Source organism: Procambarus clarkii, chromosome 16 (assembly GCF_040958095.1).
Source record: "Procambarus clarkii isolate CNS0578487 chromosome 16, FALCON_Pclarkii_2.0, whole genome shotgun sequence".
In the NCBI taxonomy this organism is placed as follows: domain Eukaryota; kingdom Metazoa; phylum Arthropoda; class Malacostraca; order Decapoda; family Cambaridae; genus Procambarus; species Procambarus clarkii.
The window spans coordinates 10,482,918-10,508,309 of NC_091165.1; the positions used below are offsets into that span (position 1 = coordinate 10,482,918).

At 46.6% G+C, this 25,392-nt stretch overlaps 1 protein-coding gene across 1 annotated transcript; it reads left to right on the top strand.

The window, feature by feature from the left end:
• The first annotated feature begins 13,266 nt into the window (after positions 1-13,266).
• LOC138365462 (uncharacterized) lies at positions 13,267-14,892 on the top strand. Its single transcript, XM_069325777.1, has one exon. It carries the CDS (start codon positions 13,267-13,269, stop codon positions 14,890-14,892), a length of 1,626 nt encoding a protein of 541 aa, XP_069181878.1.
• The last annotated feature ends 10,500 nt before the right edge of the window (positions 14,893-25,392 follow it).

Genomic DNA, 25,392 nt, shown 5'->3' on the forward strand with positions numbered 1-25,392 from the left:
CAGTTCTGGTGCCTTTCGTTCGACTTCCATCCTTAGCTTGTATGTTGACACTGGCTTCCTGTCTCTCCAGGACCGCCGTGATCGCTACTGTCTTCGCAATCTTGCGCGGTCCTTGCAACATCCTTCCTGTCGCCTCTGTCGTGCTTTAACTTTTACCCCCTCCTGCGGTTCCTGTTCCTCTTCACCACCTCCCTCTTTCTGTCCGGTTATCTCGCCTACAGGATTCTCTTTCCGTTCGTATTTCTGATGTTTCTCCTCGTGTTGTTCTTTCTTTGCCCCCGTGGAGGGTCCCTCTTCCGCGGTTTTGTACATCCTTGACCCGTATCACTAAAGCTTTTACCCCTCCTACGGTTCTAAAACGCATTTTCCTCGAGCACTTTTCTTCTCACTCCCGCTCCGTTTCTGTCTTCACCGATGGGTCTAAGTCAGCGGACGGTGTTGGCAACTCTTTTGTTTTTCCTGATCGCATTTATATGTGTCGCTTGCCTCCGGAGACTAGCTCTTTACAGCGGAACTTTATGCTATTCTCTATGCTCTTCGTCTCCTGCTTTCTCGTTGTCAGTCTTCCTTTGTGGTTGTTGTTGACTCTCGTAGTGCCCTCATGGCTCTCGGGTCCTTTAATCCGGTTCATCCAGTAGTTGTCGAGATCCAGCATTGGCTGTTTCTCGTTCACAGTAAATTTAAGTCTGTTGAGTTTTGTTGGGTTCCCAGCCATATTGGTCTGTCTTTAAATGAGCGTGCGGATGCTGCCACCAAGGAAGCTGTCCGCTCTTGTCCCATCTCTCGTAAAGGCATTCCGTATTCCGACTTTTACCTGGTTATCTATTCCTCAGTCCTTACCCGTTGGCAGGCTTCTGGTTGTCTGTTACTGGTAACAAGCTACGTACTCTTAAATGTTGTGTTTCCTCGTGGCCGTTCTCCTTCCACCGTAACCGGCGGTGGGAAACAGCTCTGGCGAGGTTGCGTATTGGCCATACTCGCTTAACCCATGGTCACTTGATGGAGCGCCGCCCTGCTCCTTATTGTCCTAGTTGCATTGTCCCTCTTACGGTCGTGCATGTCCTTCTTGAATGTCCTGACTTCCAGGACGAGCGTGTGTCTTGCTTTCCGACTGCCCCTCGCGGTCACCTGTCCCTCGATAGAATTCTTGGTGACTCGGATACTTTTGATATCGTTTGCCTTATGCGTTTTTGTTCTCGTATTGACATCCTTGGTGATATTTAGCGCCCTCTGATTATTTTGCGTATTTGATGGTGCTACATAGCCTTCCCGGTTTGGTGCCTTCTTTTGATAATTACTTACTTACTTATGCTTACTATTACTTTCTAATCATTTGTAAAGTAAACCTGAGTAAACTTGGTATAGGGCTGTGGTACGATTAGTTGAGCAGTCTCCCGGCAACTGTGGGGAAGGAGACTGAGACTCCATCTTCTCTGGTTGCTGGCTGTGGTGAAAGGAACCTCCTATCCTTCCTCCTCGTTTCCTTATTTCTGTGTCTTGTTCAAGCTAAGTATATACTGTGTACATTACTCAATTTCTGGCATGCTATGTTCTATGTGTAGAGTAGTCTATTCTATGTGTAGTAGGTGTTTTTAGGGTTTATATTACTAGTTATTCAAAAGGGGGTCCCATTGGAACCACGTGGTCCCCTACCCTAAGCTGACTCTAACTTCAAGTTATTCAATAGTAGAGCTTTACCCTAGCTTGTGCTCAGTGTAAACCCTTGTATCCTGTTTATGTGGACCAAGGCTTTTAACGTAAGGTAGTGTGGTAAAGTTATTATTATTATTGTTATTGGTGTGAGTGTATATGGGGGGTTGTTAAGGGGTTAATAAATAAGTACATGAATTATAGGAGTATCCCTTCTTCCTGTGTGGGAGTGCATTGATCAACCCTTAGACTGACATATATGGTCTAGTAGCAAGGTATTATTACTGTGGATAGTTTATTTTGGGGGCCGGGCCTTTTAGCTCTCCCATATTTTGATACTCTGTCTTCTACTACCCTTACCCCTTAATAGTACCAGTTCCCCATAGCAAGCCCACCACACAATTATTTATAACAGTGGGGAAAGTTCTCTCACTCGCATAGTGGGGTGAGTGCTCTCACTCTCATGGTAGGGAGAGTGCTCACACTCATGGTGGGGTGAGTGCTCTCACTGTCATGATGGGGGAGAGTGCTCTCACTGTCATGAAGGGGAGAGTGTACTCACTCTCATGAAGGGGAGAGTGCTCTCACTCTCATGGTGGGGAGAGTGCTCTCACTCTCATGAAGGGGAGAGTGCTCTCATTCTCATGAAAGGGAGAGTGCTCTAACTCTCATGGTGGGGAGAGTGCTCTCACTTTCATGGTGGTGTGAGTGCTCTCACTCTCAAGGTGAGGAGAGTGCTCTCACTCTTATGATTGGGTTAGTGTTTTCACTCTCATGGTGGGGACAGTGCTCTCACTTTCATAGTGGGGTGAGTGTTCTCTCTCTCATTGTGGGGAGAGTACTCTCACTCTCATTGTGGGGAGAGTACTCTCACTCTCATGGTGGGGGTGAGTGCTCTCACTCTCATGGTGAGGAGGGGGCTCTCACTCTAATGGTGGGGACAGTGCTCTCACTCACATGGTGGGGTGAGTGCTCTCACTCCCTTGGTGGGGAGAGAGCTCTCACTCTCATAGTGGGGAGAGTGCTCTCACTCTCGAGGGGGTGAGTGCTCTCACTTTCATGGTGGGGTGAGTGTTCTTTCTCTCATAGCTGGGAGAGTGCTTTCATTCAAACGATCGGGAGAGTGCTCTCACTCTCATGGTGGGGTGAGTGTTCTCTCTCTCATTGTGGGGAGAGTACTCTCACTTTCATGGTGGGGTGAGTGCTCTCACTCTCATGGTGGGGAGGGGGCTCTCACTCTCATGGTGGAGTGAGTGCTCTCACTCACATGTTGGGGTGAGTGCTCTCACTCTCATGGTGGGGAGAGTGCTCTCACTCTCATGGTAGGGAGTGTGCTCTCACTCTCATGCTGGGTTGAGTACTATCACTCATGGGGTGAGTGCTCGCACTCTCATGGTGGGGAGGGGTCTCTGACTCTCATGGTAGGGTGAGTGATCTCACTCTCATGGTGGGGTGAGTGCTCTCACTCTCATGGTGGGGTGAGTGCTCTCACTCTCATGGTGGGGTGAGTGCTCTCACTCTCATGGTGGGGAGGGGCTCTCACTCTCATTGTGGGGAGAGTGCTCTCACTCTCATGGTGGTGAGAGGGGTCTCACTCGCATGGTGGGGTGAGTGCTCTCACTCTCATGGTGGGGTGAGTGCTCTCACTCTCATGGGGGCGTGAGTGCTCTAACTCTCATGGTGGGGTGAGTGCTCTCACTCTCATGTTGGGGAGGGGCTCTCACTCTCATGGTGGGGGGAGTGCTCTCACTCTCATGGTTGGGTGAGTGCTCTCACTCATGGTGGGGTGAGTGCTCTCAATCTCATGGTGGGGAGGGGGCTCTCACTCTCATTGTGGGGTGAGTGCTCTCACTCTCATGGTGGGGAGGGGGCTCTCACTCTCATGGTGGGGTGAGTGCTCTCACTCTCATGGAGGTGTGAGTGCTCTCACTCTCATGGTGGGGTGAGTGCTCTCACTATCATGGTGGTGTGAGTGCTCTAACTCTCATAGTGGGGTGAGTGCTCTCACTCTCATGTTGGGGAGGGGCTCTCACTCTCATGGGGGGGGAGTGTTCTCACTCTCATGGTTGGGTGAGTGCTCTCACTCATAGTGGGGTGAGTGTTCTCACTCTCATTGTGGGGTGAGTGCACTGACTCTAATAGTGGGGTGAGTGCTCTCACTCTCACGGTGGGGAGGGGGCTCTCACTCTCATTATGGGGTGAGTGCTCTCACTTTCATGGTGGGGAGAGTGCTCTCACTCTCATGGTGGGGTGAGTGCTCTCACTCATGGTGGGGTGAGTGCTCTCACTCTCATGGTGGGGAGGGGGCTCTCACTCTCATTGTGGGGTGAGTGCTCTCACTCTCATGGTGGAGAGGGGGCTCTCACTCTCATGGTGGGGTGAGTGCTCTCACTCTCATGGTTGGGTGAGTGCTCTCACTCTCATGGTGGGGTGAGTGCTCTCACTCTCATGGTGGTGTGTGTGCTCTAACTCTCATGGTGGGGTGAGTGCTCTCACTCTCATGTTGGGGAGGGGCTCTCACTCTCATGGTGGGGGGAGTGTTCTCACTCTCATGGTTGGGTGAGTGCTCTTACTAATGGTGGGGTGAGTGCTCTCACTCTCATTGTGGGGTGAGTGCACTGACTCTAATAGTGGGGTGAGTGCTCTCACTCTCACGGTGGGGAGGGGGCTCTCACTCTCATTATGGGGTGAGTGCTCTCACTTTTATGGTGAGGAGAGTGCTCTCACTCTCATGGTGGAGAGAGTGCTCTCACTCACATTGTGGGGTGAGTGCTCTCACTCTCAAGATTGGAGTGAGTGCTCTCACTCTCATGGTGAAGAGAGTGCTCTCACTCTCATGGTGGGGAGTGTGCTCTCACTTTCAAGGTTGGGGTGAGTGTTCTCACTCTCATGGTGGAGACAGTGCTCTCACTCTCATGGTGTAGAGAGTGCTCTCACTCTCATGGTGCGGAGGGGCCTCTCACTCTCATGGTGGAGTGAGTGCTCTCACTCACATGGTGGGGAGAGAGATCTCACTCTCTTGGTGGGAAGAGTGCTCTCACTCTCATGGTGGGGTGAGTGTTCTCACTCTCATGGTTGGGTGGGTGCTCTTACTCGCATGGTGGGGTGAATGCTCTCACTGTCATGATGGTGGAGAGTGCTCTCACTGTCATGAAGAGGAGAGTGCACTCACTCTCATCTCAAAAACAACAGAGTAGCCAACACCGTCCGCTGACTTAGACCCATCGGTGAAGACAGAAACGGGAGTGAGAAGAAAAGTGCTCGAGGAAAAGGCGTTTTAGAACCGTAGGAGGGGTAAAAGCTTTAGAGATACGGGTCAAGGATGTACAAAACCGCGGAAGAGGGACCCTCCACGGGGGCAAAGAAGGAACAACACGAGGAGAAACATCAGAAATACGAACGGAAAGAGAATCCTGTAGGCGAGATAACCGGACAGAAAGAGGGAGGTGGTGAAGAGGAACAGGAACCGCAGGAGGGGTAAAAGTTAAAGCACGACAGAGGCGAGAGGAAGGATGTTGCAAGGACCGCGCAAGATAGCGAAGACAGTAGCGATCACGGCGGTCCTGGAGAGACAGGAAGCCAGTGTCAACATACAAGCTAAGGATGGGAGTCGAACGAAAGGCACCAGAACTGAGGCGCAACCCAGTATGGTGCAAAGCATCAAGACGGCGAAGAGTAGAAGGAGAAGCAGACGAGTAAGCAGGACAACCATAATCGAGCTTAGACAGGACGAGAGAGGAATGTAAAGCAAGGAGAGTGCGCCTATCTGCCCCCCAAGAAGTATGGGACAAGACCCGAAGGAGGGTAAGGGCCTTAGAGCACTCAACACGGAGGTAAGAGATATGGGGAGACCAAGACAAACGAGTGTCAAGGAATAATCCCAAAAGCTTCGCGGAATCTTTGTATTCAAGGGGATGACCATAAAGTGACAAAGAGGGACGAAGAACAACCCGTTTCCGCGTAAAAGTCATAGCACAAGTCTTAGAAATAGAGAACTTGAATCCATGATCTGTGGCCCAAGACGACACGGCATCAATTGCAAGTTGAAGCCGGTGTCGAAGGAGAGGCGAATCATCACCCTGACAACAAACGGTAAGATCATCGACATAGAGAGCGGAGAAGACACCAGAAGGAAGAGAGGAAAGAAGACCATTGAGGGCAACCAGAAAAAGAGTACTACTCAGAACACTACCCTAGGGCACACCTTCGTATTGCTGAAAAGATGGAGAGAGAGCGGTACCAAGGCGCACCCGAAAGGAACGACGAGAGAGGAAGTTGCGGAGAAAGAGAGGGAGATGACCACGAAGGCCAAAAGAATGAAGTTGAGATAGGATATGATAACGCCAAGTGGTGTCGTAAGCCTTTTCCAGGTCAAAAAGGACGGCAACAACGTAGGTCTTCGCAGGAAAAGCAGTACGAATATAGACCTCCAAGTTCACCAGGACATCTGTCGTGCTGCGGCACTTGTGGAAACCAAATTGAGAAGGGGAGAGGAGGTGATGGTGTTCCAGGAACCACATCAGACGAACGTTAACCATACGTTAAAAGAGTTTGCAGACACAACTTGTGAGAGCAATAGGGCGAAAGTCCTTAGGGGAAGTACCCAGAGACCCCGGTTTGCGAACAGGGAGGACAACGGCATCGAGCCAGTCCTCAGGGACTGACGACGACTCCCAGATCCGATTATACAGACTCAGTAAATACTGAGACGTGCTCGGAGGGAGATGGCGAAGCATCTCATAATGAATAACATCGGAGCCCCCCGCCGTAGAACCGCAGAGGGCCAGGGCAAAACGAAGTTCAGAGAGAGAGAAGGGATCATTATAGGGAAGCTGAAGATGAGTGCAGAAATCTAAAGGACGAGACTCAAGGACAGGTTTACGAAGAAGGAAAGATTGGGGAAGATGAAGACCAGAGCTAACAGAAGAAAAGTGGGAACCCAGTTCGGAAGGCGACCTGCAACGGGTCCGCCACAAGAGTATCATGGAGGTGAAGGACCGGTGAAACATCGGGGACGAACTTACCCGCTATCTTGCGGATACGCTTCCAGATCTGGGCCAGAGGGGTTTCGGACGTAATTGTTGAGACATAAGATGCCCAACATTCACGTTTAGCCGTACGGATGGCCCTACGGGCCACCGCACTCGCTTTCCGATAGAAAAGAAAAGAATCGGTCGTCTGCCTACGGCGGTGCCTCTTCCAGGCTGCACGCTTACAGCGGACAGCCCGAGCACAGTCCGCATTCCACCAGGGAACGCACTTCCGTGGACCCCGAGAGGAAGAGCGAGGAATAGAGCGGAGGGCAGCGTTGAAGACAGTGTCATGAAAAAGGAGGAGACCGCGAGAGAGAGGCAGAAGGGAGAGGTCAGAGAGAGCAGCACTGAGGGTAATAGGGTCCAGTCTGCCTTAGAAAACTGCCACCTAGGGAAAGAGAGGGAAGGGCGAAAAGAGAAAAAGGAAACAAGGATGGGGAAATGATCACTTCCATGGAGGTCATCAAGAACCTGCCACGTGAAATCTAAGTAAAGAGAAGAAGAGCAGAGAGAAAGATCAAGACAAGAAAGGGTGCGAGTCCGAGAGTCCAAATGAGTGGGCTCACCAGAATTCAGAAGAGACAGGGAAGAAGAGAGGAGAAACGGCTCAAGGAGGCGACCCCGGGTATTCGTCAGAACGTTACCCCAAAGAGAATGACGACAATTGAAGTCACCCAGCAAGAGCACAGGCTCCGGCAAGGAGTCTAGGAGGTGTTTCAAATCAGGAAGAGAGAGCGGGACACTCGGGGGGAGATAAATAGAACAAACTGTGTACCATTTCCCCACAAAGATACGAGCAGCAGAACAATGGAGAGGCGAAGGAAAAAGTAAAGGAACAAAGGGAACATCTGCACGAATCAAGAGAGCAGAAGAATTAGAAGCCCCAGCAATGGCTGGGGGGGGGGGAGAGAAAGGAAAAGAAACGCCACGAAAACGACCAGGACGAGCACCAAGCATTGGCTCCTGGAGACAGACACAAAGGAGCGAAAACCGCGAAATCAGAAGTTGGAGTTCGAGGAAATTGGCGTAATAATCTCGAACGTTCCATTGAAGAATGGACAACGACGAGAAGAGAAAGGACAAAACCAGAGAACAAGGAAGAAACCAAGGCGAAAGAGCAACAGAGCACGTTAAAGAATATCAGGGTCGGGATCAGGGTCAGCAAAGTTAGGGTTAGGGGGCATGGGTAAACTGAGCAAAGACGGAGGGAAGGAAATGGGAGAACAGATCAGAGGTGGGTGGGCGGGGTCTGGAGGAGGAGGAGGAGGAAGAGGAGGTGACAACGGAGAGGAGCAGTCAAGGACAGCAGCAGGAAGAGGGGAGTAGAAAGAGGGGAGCGCACCCCAGCAAGAGCAGCAACCGAAAGGGAAGCAGGGGCCAAAGAAACCTCCGTAGCAGGAACAGGGGACGCAATCACTGAAACGGGAGGGGAAGGAGCAACAGAACCAGACGTAGGAGCTGAGGAAGAAAGCGAAGCCTTCTTACCCGCCGGGGAAGAGGAAGGAGAGGAGCCAGGCTTACGCGCTTCTGACTTAAAGAGACCGGTGTCCCAGCAACTACGTACCGGGCAACGGATTCCAGTGTCTCAACAGGAGAAGCCGAACGAGAGCACACACGACGGCCGCTAGGAGAGCGATGGACATCCGCCCGCACCGACAGGCGGTGGGGAGAGCCGATAGATGGAGGAAGAGGATGGGAAGGAGGATCGGAGGGGGACGAGGAAGAAGACACAGGAGACACGACAGACCGGGTAGAAGGAAGGGGAACCCAGGACAGAGGACCAGGAGGAGGATCCTTCGGGAGAGAACCCAAAGGAACAGAGGAGGGGGCAGTGGGCGCATCAGGGTCCAAGGCCCGGAAACGGTTGTGAGTCTGAGGAAGGCGGGAAGGACGAGGAGAGGAAGAGCGCTATTTCTAAGACTTGTGCTATGACTTTTACGCGGAAACGGGTTGTTCTTCGTCCCTCTTTGTCACTTTATGGTCATCCCCTTGAATACAAAGATTCCGCGAAGCTTTTGGGGTTATTCCTTGACACTCGTTTGTCTTGGTCTCCCCATATCTCTTATCTCCGTGTTGAGTGCTCTAAGGCCCTTACCCTCCTTCGGGTCTTGTCCCATACTTCTTGGGGGGCAGATAGGCGCACTCTCCTTGCTTTACATTCCTCTCTCGTCCTGTCTAAGCTCGATTATGGTTGCCCTGCTTACTCGTCTGCTTCTCCTTCTACTCTTCGCCGTCTTGATGCTTTGCACCATACTGGGTTGCGCCTCATTTCTGGTGCCTTTCGTTCGACTCCCATCCTTAGCTTGTATGTTGACACTGGCTTCCTGTCTCTCCAGGACCGCCGTGATCGCTACTGTCTTCGCTATCTTGCGCGGTCCTTGCAACATCCTTCCTCTCGCCTCTGTCGTGCTTTAACTTTTACCCCTCCTGCGGTTCCTGTTCCTCTTCACCACCTCCCTCTTTCTGTCCGGTTATCTCGCCTACAGGATTCTCTTTCCGTTCGTATTTCTGATGTTTCTCCTCGTGTTGTTCCTTCTTTGCCCCCGTGGAGGGTCCCTCTTCCGCGGTTTTGTACATCCTTGACCTGTATCTCTAAAGCTTTTACCCCTCCTACAGTTCTAAAACGCCTTTTCCTCGAGCACTTTTCTTCTCACTCCCGTTTCTGTCTTCACCGATGGGTCTAAGTCAGCGGATGGTGTTGGCTACTCTGTTGTTTTTCCTGATCGCACTTATATGTGTCGCTTGCCTCCGGAGACTAGCATCTTTACAGCGGAACTTTATGCTATTCTCTATGCTCTTCGTCTCCTGCTTTCTCGTTGTCAGTCTTCCTTTGTAGTTGTTGTTGACTCTCGTAGTGCCCTCATGGCTCTCGGGTCCTTTAATCCGGTTCATCCAGTAGTTGTTGAGATCCAGCATTGGCTGTTTCTCGTTCACAGTAAATTTAAGTCGGTTGAGTTTTGTTGGGTTCCCAGCCATATTGGTGTGTCTTTAAATGAGCGTGCGGATGCTGCCGCCAAGGAAGCTGTCCGCTCTTGTCCCATCTCTCTTAAAGGCATTCCGTATTCCGACTTTTACCCGGTTATCCATTCCTCAGTCCTTACTTGTTGGCAGGCTTCTTGGTTGTCTGTTACTGGTAACAAGCTACGTACTCTTAAATGTTGTGTTTCCTCGTGGCCGTCCTCCTTCCACCGTAACCGGAGGTGGGAAACAGCTCTGGCGAGGTTGTGTATTGGCCATACTCGCTTAACCCATGGTCACTTGATGGAGCGCCGCCCTGCCCCTTATTGTCCTAGTTGCATTGTCCCTCTTACAGTCGTGCATTTCCTTCTTGAATGTCCTGACTTCCAGGACGAGCGTGTGTCTTGCTTTCCGACCGCCCCTCGCGGTCACCTGTCCCTCGATAGAATTCTTGGTGACTCGGATACTTTTGATATCGTTCGCCTTATGCGTTTTTGTTCTCGTATTGGCATCCTTGGTGATATTTAGCACCCTCTGATTATTTTGCGTATTTGATGGTGCTACATAGCCTTCCCGGTTTGGTGCCTTCTTTTGATAATTGCTTACTTACTTGTGCTTGCGGGGGTTGAGCTCGGGCTCTTTGGTTCCGCCTCTCAAACGTCAATCAACAGGTGTACAGGTTCCTGAGCCTATTGGGCTCTATCTTATCTGTCGGAATCCGACAGACACACACACACACATAACATAGTATCCCCTTTTTCGTTTTCCCTTTAGAAAAGAAAATGGGAGATCCCGTGACGTCATAAACAACACGTATATTTACTATATTTAATATTGTTTATACAACAGTCTTGTATTTAAATTTAACAAAAAAGTAATCAACAAGACTGAATAAAATTACTAACACCAAAATGTAGCTTGATTTCCTTGTTAATGTAAAATTACTTGAGAAGTGGAACCAGGCCGACAGAGACTCTCACCACAACAACAAACACAGCCCCACGCTGTACAAGGCTTCAAAGCTGGTTAAACCAACTAGACACCCACCCAAATTACGTGTCAACAACCAGCAACACAGCCTATCAACATCACAGCACCGACCGTATCTGTCTTACCAAGTACTGTATATCAGTTTTGTGCACATTTTTGATTCAATGGGGTAGGTGACTATAATATAGGAATAACCCAACAACGAAGTACGTATACCCCAGATTACTCCCTGTTACGGACCCGAGTCCAGCTTTGGAGCATGGAGCAGTGACGACAACGCCATCTGTGAGTCCGCTCCCGAAACACATTCCAAATGGACGACGCCATCTAGTGAGGATAGGATATACCGGCAACAGGTGGTGGATGCCTGTCTTAGTTGACTCGTGGAATAGCCGCTGCCGACCTCTGGTGAGGTGGCGCTTAGACAGCAACACCATCTATGGAGGGGAGAGGTGGACGTTTGTGTCTAAGCGTGTAAGTGAGGTTCCCTAGAGCGTCCCAGTATTAATGACGTATCTGATTGCAGAGTCGACCTGGGACTGCTGTGTTGGACGATGGATCAGTCTACCCAAGGCAGCCAAGGTCTCTTCACGAGTCTGCTTTGAAGAAGCTGTGAGCCACCCCTGGACAAACTCTGTTGAGAGTGTAATAGCCTGCCTGAGGCGTGGCAGGGTCGGGAATCGCCTTATCCGGGGCTGGCTGGTGGAAGAGACTAGCCACTGTGGTGCTTAGTGAGGAGAGTGATCAGCGGGTCACACGAGGCTCCTGCCTAGGGCTCGCAACCCTAGTACCGGTCGTGGAGTGGCCTACACAGCGGAGCTGATCGGTACCTGCCAGCTACAGGCTGGATTGTGGTTGGAGGCCTCCACGACGAAGCACCCAGTGGGACTGTGATTTGGCTGGCCTGTGGCCAGGGTAGATTCATCAGAGTCATAGTGGATTCATTGTGGGCCACGGAAGAAGGAACCAGGGCTACCCAGAGTGAGCACTGTGGAGCATCCAGTGTCTTCGGAGGAAGACGAACCTGTACATAATTGTGTAGTTATAATCCCCGTTGGTGACGATTATTTATTTATATATGGTGGTGGTAAATATATCAGAAAAACTGGAACATTTGTATCCCTCCCCCTTTAATTTAACTTGCGTTACGGAACACACCCCTTGAAAGCCTCTACTAACTTGGGGCCGGATTCCCAAACTCTACTACCATCAGAGAAGAACCCGGTTGCGTCCCAGTAGGGCCGTAACACACCCTCATATATCATGTCACCCCTGTATTAGATATATTTAGGGAACTGTTATTAACTCCTTGTATCCCATACAGGTAAATTGTGACTTGGAGCAGCAAGAAGCTGAGTATAGTTGAACTTTACACATAATGTACCTAGCTGGATGCCAAGCCTTGTAGTCCTCCCACCAGCCACCATTACAAAGAGACACAGGGCCACACCCATCTTGATACTACATTACACAGCCTTAGCAGGCCCCTACTACAGGAACAGCTAAGCCCTCTTTTGTTATAGTAGTATTAGTATTCATAATTAGTAATTATTACTAGTAGATTAGACCACCATATGTGGTATGATATAATAATAAGGTGGACCACCATATGTGGTATAATAATTATAATCAAGGGTAAACAATTGGTAGTTTAAGAAGGAGCCATCTCAAAGTGGTTTAAGCTACAAATTGTCCCCCCAACAGTGTGTGAGATAATTTCAGGCAGTTTAATCAAGTACATACAGTTCACTCAATTAATTCTTACTTACTAAGAAAATAAATAAGACAGAACTTTATCTTATTAAAGTCAATTTAAAAAAGAGAATAGCTGCCTGGAGTTTTTCCCCACATTGTTTGGTCCTTCGAACCTAGATCTGATATACGTAACATTAGTGCAATATTACCTACACAAATTATAGCAGGAAGACACTGCTATATTTTTGCATTTTTTCTAGCCTAACTTTTCAATCTCATAGCAAACAGAACTTACAACAAGCACTATTATTGTTCTGAGGCCTGTACCAAAGGAACAATTGTGCTTTTTTCATTACAAGAGGTTGATAAGAGGCTACTTTACTTATAAGTTACTTATAAATGTTTTGTAGTTATAGGTTTTATAAACATTACTTTAATATTGCACCATTACTGCCATTACTTTAACAGTTACTGCATACCACAATATTTACAACTAATTCTTGCACAAGGGTAGGACATTTAGGCTGGTGTTGTACAGCAACCTAGTCTAATTTATTGTGCTAACCTGGTGTAAGGGTAAGAATTTTACACTTGTCTAGAGTTGAACATATATTACAACCTAGCAAGTACATATTTTTATGCAGTATTTAAGACAACCCGAGTTGTGTTGTCAACATATTACTATAACTATAACTATAATCATTTCACCTTTGAGTGTTAACCTGTGTCTCTGTACCAACCAAGAGTGATAAAGAAGGGCTAACTTGCGGAATACCAGCATTGATGCAGGCTTACCACTCAAATTATAGTGTGTATGATTATATAGTGTATATTTAAATAAATGATAAGTAGCTCTAGTTCGGAAACTAGTGGCTCCACTAAGTCAAGTGCCAGAAATAGTCCTGACCCTAGTCCTACACGACTAGCAAGTACTTCCAAGATGTCTACTGTCAAAAATGTAAAATTAACCCTCACAGCATTGGAGAGTCATTTAGCACGGCAGATTGACAAATGTGAAGACTTGAGTCAACAAACTCCAGTTAATTATGCAGCACTGGAAAGCTATCTTAAGCTTGCACAGAACAAATATCACCATGTGTTGCAACAAATGATAAAATATCAAGATTTACTTAACGTTACCAATATTGATGAAGATTCAATGAACGACATACTACAAGAAAACTCTGATTATGAGGATGCAATGTTTGCAAGGTTGCAACACTTTGATGATATGATATACGCCCATAAGGCCAGTACCAATATTGCAGCCACAACTACCCAGAACCTGACAGCACCAGAAGTCAAATTGCCATCACTCAGTCTCCCAATTTTTTCTGGTACAGAGGACGAGAGTTGGGACGGTTTCTGGAGCAAATTTGTCGATTCTGTGGATTCTAATGCCAATGTACCAAAGACGACAAAGTTTACATATTTACAGAGTGTCTTGAAAGATGAAGCATTTCAGGTGGTCTGTAATCTGAATCACACAGATGACGATTATGACAATGCCGTACAGCTCCTGAAAGATAATTACGCTAAACCAGAAAGGACCATCAGAATTCTAACACAGAAACTGTTAGAGATTAAACCTCCAAATAATACAGCAGTCTCACTCCAAGCCTTCAGATTGGAGCTTGAGTCCTTGCTCAAGGCACTTAAAAATAAAGTGAACTTGGTTGAGTCAGACTGGATAATACAAGTCCATATGACACACAAAATACCCAATGACATACTGGATAAGTTGTTTGTACTCTACAGTAAGTCATCATTAACAGTAACAGAGATAAAAGAATGGTTGCACACCATCATAGAACGACAAAGAGTTAACCCAGATGGAAAAGCAACATCTAAACCTTTGTCTATTACTAACAGTAAACAACAGAGTACAAACAGCACTCGAAACAAAGCTAAAACAACTTCCCCCTCCACAAAATGGACACAAGGCAGAGTGGGCACATACGCAGTTGGTCCCTCCAAACCTACAGTTAACGAGTTACCCAAACCGGTGACTCCTCAAGATGCTGTTAACGTCTGGAGACCATGTGTGTTCTGTGGACAATCACATTCCATATACTATTGCAAACTTTACCCTGATTGTGCTACACGCATAAAACGACTCAAGGAGTTAAATAGATGTACCAAGTGTATAAGGGCACATAATCCCGACACCTGTACATCTCAATTACGCACCTGCAATGGGTGCCATAAGGGTCAACACCATACAGCACTTTGTGGGGAGTCAAGAACAAGGTCTGCCAAACCAAAGGAGGAGGAAGGAATTACCACTTCAGTACAGCTTTGTACTGTGTTACCTGACATAAGTGTCTTCTCAACAAGGTCAAATCATAAATCAGCTCTACCTACTGCACGATTGATCATTAGAAATGGAGAGAACAAGGCCACCGTACGTGGATTATTTGATCAAGGGTCCCAACTGACCTTTATATCAAAGGAGTTGGTAGATACACTGAAACTTACACCTGTAAAGGAGACACGAATAAACATAGCAGGATTCCTGACTGACTCAGGAGCCCAAGCTTTCAGGGTAGTACGACCCAAAGTATGATTAGGAGGTTATGTACGAAAGGTACAAGCACTGGTCGTAGATAGATTCCCAACAGACCTGTATGTAGATTGTCTAGGAACAACAGCCAAATTCCTGGAAGAAAAGGGAGTTCCTTTGGCTGATAAAATTACATTGGACAACCTTTCCAATATTGGAATCTTTATGGGGTCAGATGTCTACCATAAGTTCATCAAAGGAAAGGAAGATAACCACGGTATGAACGTGTTATCATCTGCAGGTGGCTATTTACTAACAGGCCCAGTATTACGGGTAAAACAACCCGCACCTGTAGACCACCAACATGCCAACACAGTAATGGTTGCATGACTAGGAGAACAGTCTCCACTGCAACTCAGAGACATGACCGAGGATGAGCTTGATCCTCCTGTACATAAGTTATGGGACCTGGCAACTCTTGGCATTGTCCCTGAACAACCTAGCCCAGATGATGACTGGACTTACAAACAATACCTTGACTTAGTTATCTACAGAGATAATCAATACTGGGTCAGGTTACCATGGAAGCTGAATCACCCTCAGCTACCCGTCAACCATTTTATGGCACAAAACCAATTAGGATCACAGGTGTTGCGTTTACAAAGACAACCTGAGAACTTGAAGTTGTACCATGAAATAATACAAAAGCAGCTCGATGACAAATTTATCGAAGTTGTAACAAATGATAACCCAAAGGAAGGACACTACCTGCCACACCACCCTGTACAGAAGAATTCTGCTACTACCCCACTACGAATAGTATTTAATTGCAGTGCTAAAAAGGGGCAGAGTAGTGTTTCGTTAAATGACTGCCTTCAAACTGGCCCTAGCCTGACACAAAGGCTTTACGACGTGCTGTTAAAGTTTCGTATAGGGACTTATGCATATACGGCCGACATTATCAAGGCATTCCTTAGGGTAGGTCTTCAAGAAGAGGACTGGAACTACACAAAGTTCCTATGGATCAAGGATCCTAACGATCCGAACAGTGAATTAATCACTTACCGGTTTGCGTCAGTCTTGTTCGGCGCCACCTCATCACTCTTTCTGCTCCAAGCTACCTTGGATACGCACTTGAAGAAGTCCAATAGCACGAACAAGACGGAAATTAGCAAAAACCTGTATGTGGATAATTTTCTAGGAACAACCAACAGTGAGAGTAAACTGTTGGACATATACCATGAGGCCAATCGAGAATTAATGGGAGCCAATATGCCTCTCCAGTCTTGGGTCTCTAACAATGACAAATTAAATCAACTGATCACAACTGAATTTCCCGACTACCAAGTACCCGAGATGACAAAGGTACTAGGTGTCGAATGGAACACGACAACCGATCAGCTGACAATCAAGTCATTGGAGACAGATACCACTAACTTAACAATGAGAAAATTGCTATCACAAGTCAGCAAACCCTTCGACCCATTAGGACTATTAAGTCCAATACTAATTAATGGGAAGAAGTTAATACAAGAATGTTGGCAACAAAAGATAGGCTGGGATGATCTTCTAACACCTGCCCTACAAGAAAAATGGCAAGGGTTAGTGAAAGATTTAAGTATCCTAGAGTCTGTCAAGTTCCCTCGGAACACAATAGTAAATGAAAAAGAACCAATTAAGGTACATGTATTTTGTGATGCCTCAGGAAAGGCTTATGGTACAGTAGCTTACCTGGTCTCAAATGGGCAAGCCAATTTGCTCACATCAAAGGCCAGAGTGGCACCTTTAAAGAAAAGATCACTGCCACAACTGGAATTAATAGCCTTACTGCTAGGTGTAAGATTGGCTCATTATCTGTTCAAGGCCTTAAGCCACATTCACTTTAAAGAAACAGTAGTATGGTCAGATAATGAGACAGTGCTACAGTGGGTTAAAAACAATAACAGTAAGAATCCTTACGTGAGTAACTACGTTAAGGAAATACGAGAGTTGTCAGCAGGGTATAAACTAAGATATGTACCTACTAAAGAGAATCCAGCTGACTATCTCTCCCGAGGCCTGACTTTACGGCAATTAACAAAGGCAGAGATGTGGTTCAATGGACCTCAGTGGCTAATCAGCGATCAGTAGCCTGAACAAAAGCCACAAGTCATTGTGACCAATGTCACTGTTCCCACGGAGAACCCGGAACTACCTCTGACTTTGGTAATTGATCCTGCTCGGTACTCTGAACTGAACAAACTTATAGGTGTCACCCAAGTAGTGTTTGATTTTCTAAAGAAAATAGGAATCAAGCATAAATGCCCTAGTGCCCTAAGGTACTGGGTCAAAAGAGCTCAGACCGACACATTCGGAACAGAATTTAACAATGTTCCTAAGAAGCTACAACATGATCTGGGTCTCTGGTTAGACACTGACAATTATAACTTGATAAGATGCGGAGGACGCTTACAACATGCTGACATAGATCTGGAAGCAAAAAATTCAATATTGCTCCCTCGTCACCACATAGTAAGCAAACTAATTGTGTTACATATACACAAATACTGCACTCTGCATGGTGGGGTATTAGATACTCTCACGGACTTAAGACAACAGTACTGGCTACCCCAAGGTAGGCAGACAGTAAAATCCATAATCAAATCCTGTGTTGTATGCTGGAGATACGATGCCAGAGTGTGTCTATATCCTGGCCCTCCTCCACTTCCGAAGGAACGAGTCGTGCATATTCGTCCCTTTGAGACAACAGGAGTAGATTTCACAGGAGCACTAACACTAACAAGCACTAAAGACAAGAAACCAGTAAAAGCCTATATCTGTCTTTTTACTTGTGCCACAACAAGGGCAGTCCATCTAGAAGTGACTCCCGATATGAGTGCCGAAGCATTCTTACAGGCTTTCCGCAGGTTTGCTTCACGTAGATCTTGTCCTAAGTTAATGATCTCAGACAATGGGTCCAACTTAGTGGCAGGAGAAGTATGTCTGAGGAAAATCTGGACACACCCAAAGGTACGCACTGCCCGAACTCAACGGCAGTGCCATTGGAAATTCATACCTCCCAGAGCACCATGGCATGGAGGCTTCTATGAACGCATGATTGGTACGGTGAAACGTTCCCTACGGAAAACCCTACACCGCCAAAGGATTGACCTACAGGAGCTTCAAACAGTACTCATAGAGAAAGAAGCACGAGTTAATAACCGACTCTGATGATGTTTTGCAGCGTGAACCATTAAGTCCAGCTCATCTGATATATGGGAGACCTCTCAAAACACTTGTGTCCCTTACGGACGAGGAACCAGAGAATCCTTCATATGTCAAAGAGAGTGATTTGGTTCAACGTTTCAAATATCTATCAAGGTGATAAGTCGGTGGAATGACGTATGGACTCGTGAATACTTTACAACTCTGAGGGAGTATCATTACGGGGCAAACAATCATTATAACAGAATTAACTTGAACCCTGGTGACATAGTTCTGGTGGATAGTGATTGACCACCCTCAGTGTGGCCTGTAGGTCAAATAGTCTCTGTTCATCCAGACAGCCAGGGCATCTTGAGAATAGTGAAAGTTAAATGCCGAGGCAACACTACTCTCAAAACTTTAGAGAAATTAGTTCCTTTAGAACTGGCCAGGAAAGAAGACGTGCAACGACTTCCAGCACCCGATACGCCAGTACGGGACATACGTACCCAAAGGACTGCTGCACAACAATGTAAACTCAAATTAAAGCAGCACTATAATTCTGAAGGAGAAGAAAAAAGTGATCGCAGTCCTTACCGGGACTTCGACCCGTGTTCTTCCCCCCCCCCCCCGGAATTATGTCGGAATCCGACACACACACACATAACATAGTATCTCTTTTTTCGTTTTCCCTTCAGGAAAGAAAATGGGAGATCCCATGACGTCATAGACAACACGTATATTTACAATATTTAATATTGCTTATACAACAGTCTTGTATTTAAATTTAACTAGACACCCACCCAAATTATGTGTCAACAACCAGCAACACAGCCTATCAACATCACAGCAACGACTGTATCCGTCTTACCAAGTATTGTATATCAATTTTGTGCACATTTTTGATTCAATGGGATAGGTGGTTATAATATAGGAAAAACCCAACAACGAAGTACGTGTACCCCAGATTACACCCTGATATTCCATATCACACCTGTATTAGATATATTTAGGGAACTGTTATTAACTCCTTGTATCCCATACAGGTAAATTGTGACTTGGAGCAGCAAGAAGCTGAGTATAGTTGAACTTTACACATAATGTACCTAGCTGGATGCCAAGCCTTGTAGTCCTCCCACCAGCCACCATTACAAAGAGACACAGGGCCACACCCATCTTGATACTACATTACACAGCCTTAGCAGGCCCCTACTACAGGAACAGCTAAGCCCTCTTTTGTTATAGTAGTATTAGTATTCATAATTAGTAATTATTACTAGTAGATTAGACCACCATATGTGGTATGACATAATAATAAGGTGGACCACCATATGTGGTATAATAATTATAATCAAGGGTAAACAATTGGTAGTTTAAGAAGGAGCCATCTCAAAGTGGTTTAAGCTACAAATTGTCCCCCCAACAGTGTGTGAGATAATTTCAGGCAGTTTAATCAAGTACATACAGTTCACTCAATTAATTCTTACTAAGAAAATAAATAAGACAGAACTTTATCTTATTAAAGTCAATTTAAAAAAGAGAATAACTGCCTGGAGGTTTTCCCACAATATCTACACTTGAAACTGTGTATGCAGTCAGCCTCCACCACATTACTTCCTAATGCATTTTATTTGTCAACCACTCTGACACTAAAAAAGTTCTTTCTAATATCTCTGTGGCTCATTTGGGCACTCTGTTTCCACCTGTGTCCCCCTAGTGCGTGTTCCCCTTGTGTTAAATAGCCTGTCTTTATCAACCCTGTCGATTCCCTTGAGAATCTTGAATGTGGTGATCATGTCCCCCCTAAATCTTCTATCTTCCAACGAAGTGAGGTTTAATTCCCGTAGTCTCTCCTCGTAGCTCATACCTCTCTGCTCGGGTACTAGTCTGGTGGCAAACCTTAGAACCTTTTCCAGTTTAGTCTTATGCTTGACTAGATATGGACTCCATGCTGGAGCCGCATACTCTAGGATTGGTCTGACATATGTGGTATATAATGTTCTGAAAGATTCCTTACACAAGTTTCTAAAGGTCGTTCTTATGTTAGCCAACCTGGCATATGCCGCTGATGTTATCCTCTTGATATGAGCTTCAGGGGACAGGTCTGGCGTGATATCAACCCCCAGGTCTTTCTCTCTCTCTCTGACTCTTGAAGTATCTCATCTCCCAAATGATACCTTGTATCTGGCCTCCTGCTTCCTACCCCTATCTTCATTACATTACGTGTGTGTGTGTGTGTGTGTGTGTGTGTGTGTGTGTGTGTGTGTGTGTGTGTGTGTGTGTGTGTGTGTGTGTGTGCTCACCAATTGTACTCACCTATTTGTGCTTGCGAGGTTGAGCTCTGGCTCTTTGGTCCCGCCTCTCAACTGTCAATCAACTGGTGTACAGGTTCCTGAGCCTATTGGGCTCTATCATATCTACACTTGAAACTGTGTATGGAGTCAGCCTCCACCACATTACTTCCTAATGCATTCCATTTGTCAACCACTCTGACACTAAAAAAGTTCTTTCTAATATATCTGTGGCTCATTTGGGCACTCAATTTTCACCTGTGTCCCCTAGTGCGTGTGCCCCCACAAAGACACACAAGGCCATGCGAGGACACATGGGACCACACGAAAAAACACGGGGTCATGCGAGGACACACGGGGCCACGCGAGGACACACGGGGACACGCGAGGACACACGGGGACACGCGAGGACACACGGGGACACGCGAGGACACAAGGGGACACGCGAGGACACAAGGGGACAAGTGAAGACACATGGTGACACGCGAGGACACGCGAGGACACAACGGGACACACGAGGACACATGGGGCCATGCGAGGACACAAGGGAACACGCGAGGACACAAGGGGACACGCGAGGACACAAGAGGACACACGAAGACACACGGGACCATGCAAGGTCACACGGGGACACGCGAGGACATAAAGGGACTCGCGAGGACACAAGGGGGACATGCGAGGGCACAAGGGGTCACGCGAGGACACAAGGGGACACGGGAAGACACACGTTGCCACACGAGAACACACGTGGCCGCATGAGGACACACAGGGCCATTCGAGGATACTCGGGGCCTTGCAAGGATACACGGGACCACGCGAGGACACACGGGGCCATAAGATGCGTGGATACAAGGGGGCCACGCGAAGATTCAAGGAGCCATGCGAGGACACACAGAACCATGCGAGGACACACGGAGCCACTCAAGGACACACGGAGCCATGCGAGGACACACGGGGCCATGCAAGAACACATGGGACCACGCGAGGACACACAGGGACATGCGAGGACACACAGGGCCATGAGATGCGTGAATACAATGGGTTACACGAGGATTCAAGGAGCCATGCGAGGACACAAGGGGCCACGCGAGGACACACGGGGCCACTCAAGGACACATGGGACCATGCAAGGACACACAGAGACTTGCGAGGACACACAGGGCCATGCGAAGTCACATGGGGCCACACGAGGACACAAAAAGACACGCGAGGACACACAGGGCTACACGAGGACAAATGGATCCACGCAAGGACACACTGGGCCATGCGAGTACACATGGGGCCATGCGAGGACACGAGGGCCCTCACGAAGAAACACGGGGTCATGCAAGGACACAAGAGGCCACACGAAGACACACTGGGTCACGCCAGGACTCAAGGGGCCACGCGAGGACACACGGAGCCTTGCGAGGACACAAGGGGCCACACGAAGAAACACGGTGTCATGCGAGGACACACAGGGCCACGCGAGGACACATGGGCCCATGCGAGGACACAAGGGGACACACGAGGACACAAGAGGGACACGTGAGGACACACGAGGGCCATGGGAGGACACACGCGGACACGCGAGGACACAAGGGGCAATGCGTAGACACATGGAGACATGCGAGGACACACGGAGTCACGCGAGGACACACAGGGCCACGCGAGGACACAAAGGGACAAGCGAGGACACAAGGGGACGCGCAAGGACACAAGGGGACATGCTAGGTCACAAGGGGACACGCGAAGACACAAGGGGACACGCGAGGTCAAAAGGGGACACGTGAGGACAAAAGGGCCGTGCGAGGACATAAGGGGACACGCGAGGACACAAGGAGACACGTAAGGACACACGGGGCCATGCGAGGACACACGGGGCTACACGAGGACACGCGAATACACACACGGGGCTATGCAAGGATACTCAGCGCCATACGAAGACACATGGGGCAACACGAGGACTCAAAGGGCCACACGAGGACACATTGAAAGGAATTAGTCTATACCCTCTGAAAGATCCTTAACATGTATCAGAAACAGGATGGGTCCGAGTACAAAACCCTGTGGCTAGTGACTTCACGCCATTCTGAAGTCTCAACCCTAACAGTAACTCTCTGCTTTCTATTGCTTAAGTACTCCCTTTTCCACTGAAGCACCCTACCAGTTACTCTTGCCTGTTTGTCCAACATATGCACCAGCCTCTTATAAGGTACTGTGTCAAAGGATTTTTGACAGTCCAAGAAAATGCAGTCTGCCCACCCTTCTCTTTTTTTTGCTTAATCTTTATCACCTTGTCGTAAAATTCTATTAAACCTGTGAGGCAAGATTAACCATCCCTGAACCCATGTTTGTATGTGTCACGAAGTCCCTTCTCTCCAGATGTGCTACTAGGTTTTTCTTACGATCTTCTCCATCACCTTGCATGATATACAATTTAGGGACACTGGACTGTAGTTCAGTGCCTGTTGCCTGTCGCCCTTTCTGTATATTGGGACTTTATTACCTGTCTTCAACACTTCTTGTTGGTCTTCCGTCTCCAATAACTAACCATACACCAAGGAGAATGACAAGCGAAGTGTTTCTAGACACTTGTTTAAGCCAAGTTAGGACAGGCTAGTTCAGGTCAGGTCAATTTAACCCAGGCAGGCTGAGCCACCCAGGCTCCATCGTCAATCCTCAATCAACAACAAAGCTCATATATATAAATAAAAGATTAAACAAATTTGCAACGATGTTGCAGTGACATGTGCCAGAAGATTTTATTTGTAAATTTCGGGGCTCAAATTCCCCGCGGCCCGGTCATCGACATAGTCCTCCTCCCAAACCAGGTAAGTCAATTTTATTTGTAATTCAGATGTTATTTGTTTATCTTTATTTTAGAGTAAATTTTTTATATATTTTTTGTCCGAGAATTACTTTCATTCTTGCCCAATTCTCACACTGCAAAGATTTTTTTACGGATTTTTAACGGATTTTGTTTACTTTATTTTAGTGTGTATGGGACATTCCATTTGTCCGTACGACTTCAGTACAGTATAGCGTCACATTAAATGGGGGGTCTGTCAGCAGGAGCTTTTGCTTAAGTGTTTGTGTTAATTGGTATACTTGGCTGTAACACCTATTTGACTTGTTTAATTATTCATTTAAGTCAATATCATATTTGTGACTACGAATTATTACACTACAGATACATAGCTAGATGATGGAGAGCTAGATGGAGAGATGAATAGAAGCTAGATGGATAGAAAACTAAATGGACAGATAGATAGATGGAAAGATGGATAGATAAATTGATGGATAGACGGCTAGATGAACAGATTGATTGATTGATAGATGGCGGCAAAGTTGGATTGATAGAAAGATAAATTGATAGCTAGCTGGAAAGATATATTGAAAAATGGACAGATGGAAGGATAGATAGATGGATGCAAATATACAGATGGATGGAGAAATGGACAGATAAATGGATAGGTAGATTATGGGTAGAAGGATGGATAGATTGATATATGGATAAAAGATGAATATATGGATGGTTGGATAGGTAGATGGATGGAGAGATGAATATATAGATTTTTAAATAAATGTATTATTTTAGGAGTTGGATAGATAGATGGATAGATATACCGACAACTAGATGGACAGGTAGATGGGAAAATAAATGGATGGATAGGTGGATTCATACATGGTTGGATTGATAGATAGATTGGGGAATAGACAGATGGATAGATAACTGAATGGACAAGTAAACAGAGAGACAGATGGATGGATAGATAGATGGACAGATGGGAGACAAGCAGACCCAGGCAACGACGGGTATTCCCCCTAGTCTATGCAATAGGCGGGAATGTCTGTCTGTCTGTTCAGAGTTGGAGGCCAAGCGGTTTGGTCTAGCCTCACCCAAATTGGCAGAGAGAATGGTCTTGGGTATGGGATGACCATAGGATGGTCGGGGTCGCCAGAATTAAATAAGGGAACAGCGTGCAAGTGAAACATTCTGACATCCATGACTATTTTTGCCACTGCCCGCCAGCTCTCCTGCTAAATATTTTCAAAACAAATTTAAAAATAAATCATATAGTATTATTCGCCATTATATTCACTGATCTCGGGAAAATAAAAAAAAATTCCTGCTATAAATAATTTGCTCATATTATAAGAACATAAGAATGAAGGTATCTACAGAAGGTCTATTGGCCCTATACGAGGCACCTTCTAGTTGTATCCACCCAATCTCATTCATATATATATATATATATATATATATATATATATATATATATATATATATATATATATATATATATATATATATATATATATATGTCTAACCTACCATTAATAACTTAGACATATATATGAAGTAGGTTAGACATATCAGCATGACACAGACAATTCTTCAATAGCTTCAGAACAATCTCAAGCCACGGTGCGTTATCAGAGTAGGAGGTGATCATTTTTTTTAGTATTATCACCACTGAGCTCTCACTGGCGACCGCCGATACATTAGAGTTATATTTTTATAGAAGAGAGAGAGAGAGACAAACACACAAAGAAAAACACTGACACAGAGACACTCCGTGAGAGACAGAGAAATAAACAGATAGACAAAGCGAGAGGCTAAGTCAGAGAAAGAGACAGACAGGTAAATTGATAGATGGACAGACGGAAAGATAGATGCATAGATTGATGGATAAATGTTTGGATACATGGATAGATAGATGGGAGTCAGACAGATAGACCCGGCAACGCCGGGTGCCACCTCTGTAGAATAGATATATAGAAATGACTGTCAAATCCTCTGTTTGATGTTGAAGAGCAGATGCTTGGGGGTAGCAGTACGCATATTTCATTAATTTTGGTTGCGTTCATGCTCTTCATGGACGGCTTGGGATTGGCATGTATCTCTCTCTCTCTCTGTGTTTTGCTCTCTCTGACTCTCAGTCTACACAGCTCTCCTAAAACGTCGACTTTTTCATATCGTCGTTAAAATGGGTATCCCATGACGACTAGTTTGAAAATATAGCCATTAAAAGGACCATGCCTGAGTGAAGACTTTTTCACAATTTCTTCAGTGAATGGACTATGTTAGGACCAAGACTTTTTC